This window comes from Engraulis encrasicolus, chromosome 6, assembly GCF_034702125.1.
Source record: "Engraulis encrasicolus isolate BLACKSEA-1 chromosome 6, IST_EnEncr_1.0, whole genome shotgun sequence".
Classification (NCBI taxonomy): Eukaryota; Metazoa; Chordata; class Actinopteri; order Clupeiformes; family Engraulidae; genus Engraulis; species Engraulis encrasicolus.
The window spans coordinates 51860180-51862679 of record NC_085862.1 but is presented as its reverse complement, the minus strand read 5'-3'; the positions used below and the strand labels follow the sequence as shown (position 1 = coordinate 51862679).

General features: G+C 53.1%; 1 protein-coding gene across 1 annotated transcript in view; it reads left to right on the top strand.

The window, feature by feature from the left end:
* LOC134451443 (hippocampus abundant transcript 1 protein) overlaps window positions 1-1352 on the top strand; it is a 14425-nt gene extending 13073 nt beyond the window's left edge. Inside the window, exon 12 of the mRNA XM_063201912.1 lies at window positions 454-1352. Within this exon, the coding sequence (XP_063057982.1) occupies window positions 454-678 (225 nt within the window). The 3' untranslated portion in view covers window positions 679-1352. The remainder of the gene's footprint in view (window positions 1-453) is intronic.
* Window positions 1353-2500: the final 1148 nt, after the last annotated feature.

Below are 2500 nucleotides of genomic sequence, written 5' to 3'. Positions count from 1 at the left end.
TCCACTATCGTCCTTGGCATTGTTCCAATAACGTTTATGACGAAATCTGGCGCATGTGGGGGTTGGGGGTGTCGGACAAACAAACAAAAAATGGAAAAAAAAAAATTTTGAAAAAAAAATAATAATAAATTCGACCGACCCATGACCAAAGCTGACAACCAACCGGAACCAAACTTTTATTTTTCTTAGGCCCTATCTCCCTCCCTCTTCCTCTCTCTCTCTCTAAAAAGGGTGTGATTACAGTGGTTGTGTGGTTTTACTATCTCTCTAGTCACTGTATTTAGTATTTCTGTCTACACTGTAGTTCATTGCATTGTATATGATTTATAAACTGCGGTCACAAAGGGCACTTTACATCCCTCTCCCCCCCTTTCTCTCTCCCTCTTGCGCTCTCTCTCTCTCTCTCTCTCTCTCTCTCTCTCTCTCTCTCTCTCTCTCTCTCTCTCTCCACAGGCGGCGATCATCCCCGGCCCTCCCTTCCTGTTCGGAGCATGCAGTGTGCTGCTTGGCCTGTTGGTGGCGCTCTTCATCCCGGAGCATCCTCAACTGGGGGGCGGGGTGCGGGGGGGCAGCTGGAAGAAGCACACCTCGCCCCACAGCCACACGCACACACACTCGCACACACACACCGCGCCCAGCGAGGCCAAGGAACCGCTGCTGCAGGACTCCAACGTCTGACACACACACACACTCACACACACACACACGCACACACTCAAGCACACACACACTTAAGGGTGACTCCCCCACTTGGACCTTGTCTTATGACGCCCGCACACACACACTCACGCACACCCCTCCTGTGGCCAAAATCGGATGGCTTCGCACAGCTTAACCCCTTGACCCCCCCCCCCCCCCATCGCCATCCAAGGCCAAACTCTGATGTCTAGGTCTGTATATGCCACACCTCGAACCCCCCTCAAGCCAAAATCACATGGCCACCCTCATCTGCGGACGAATTGCAACACCTTATGCTACAGACCACCACCACCACCACCACCCACTGCTAAAGGACAGACTACCACCCCCCAGGCCTGGAGCCTGAGCACTTGTCTGCTACCCCCTATCACACACACACACACACACAAGCACACAAGCCAAACCCCCCAACACGCGCACGCACGCACACACCTCCAAAAGCCAAACCTATCTGCAGTATGATGAACACCCCACTCCCCCCACACCCTACCACCAGAGCCGCTGACAGCTTTGACCGAGCCCAGGACAACTTCCCTGAAAGGGCCCAAACTCAACGTGTGCAATGTAATGAGGATCCATTTCTTTGACCTTCTCTTTCCCTGTGCCCGGGACAACTGAACTGTTTGCCCCCACCCCCACCCCCCCTGTCGGCTTCCCTGACCCCAACCCTCATGACTACTGGAGACTACCCCCCCCCCCCCCCCCCCCCCCCCCCCCCCCCATTCCCTCATGCCCAGACTTCATATGCCACAGAGGCAGTAGGGTCCCCAATCCAACCACAGCACACCGCAACGCCCCCCAGCTCTCTCCAGGACTCTCTGGAATAATCAACTGTTTTTTTTTTTTTGGGGGGGGGGCGGGGGAGGGGGGGTAACACCACTGCTCTCTCCAACAGACCCCCATGAATCACCTGTTTGTGAAGGGGCACCACTGTTTCATGATGCACACAGTCATAATCGGAAGGGGGGGTGGGGTCTGCTATATCATGACTTCACTGTTTCATATTGGGGGAGGAATATTATGTGGCTGATGTACATACAGGTGTGTGTGAGAGCGAGCGAGAGAGTGTGTGTGTGTGTGTGTGTGTGTGTGTGTGTGTGTGTGTGTGTGTGTGTTGGCGAGAGGCACTATTGTAAAGGCATCTAATTTATTTCTCCTGTCTGGTTATTATAGCCTTCAGTGTGTGTGTGTGTGTTTCTGCGCAAGAGCAGTGGAGGAGCTATCTGTCTGTCAGTATGTCCAGGATAGTTGCAGGATAGTGACTTGGTTCCTTGCTCTTGCTGTGAAAGGCCTTAAGCTCCCACTAACTAGGGGGGTGGGAAGGGGTCAGCCACTGATGGGGGGTTTGGGGGTGACATCTGTGTCCATCTGTTTTTCAGTTCTACTGAAGTATCTACCCTTAATCCCTACACTTACAGTGGACTACTCTAGTGTGTGTGTGTGTGTGTGTGTGTGTGTGTGTGTGTGTGTGTGTGTGTGTGTGTGTGTGTGTGTGTGTGTGTGTGTGTGTGTGTGTGTGTGTGTGTGTGTGTGTGTGTGTGTGTGTGTGTGTGTGTGTGTGTGTGTGTGTGTGTGGATGGGATCCGAGCTGGTGTGTGTGTGTGCGTGCCACGCTGGTCTGTGTTGCTGTAGCTCCTCTACACAGTTTTATTGGTGCCTTCGCCCCACTTGCTACTGGGGAACGTTTCATGACCGTGTACAGTATAGTATAGTATAGGGGGAGTCCACTCGCAACACGTGGGGTACCCTGCATCATTATATGGGGTGTCCACAAGCTAACATGGGGGTACCTCACGCCATT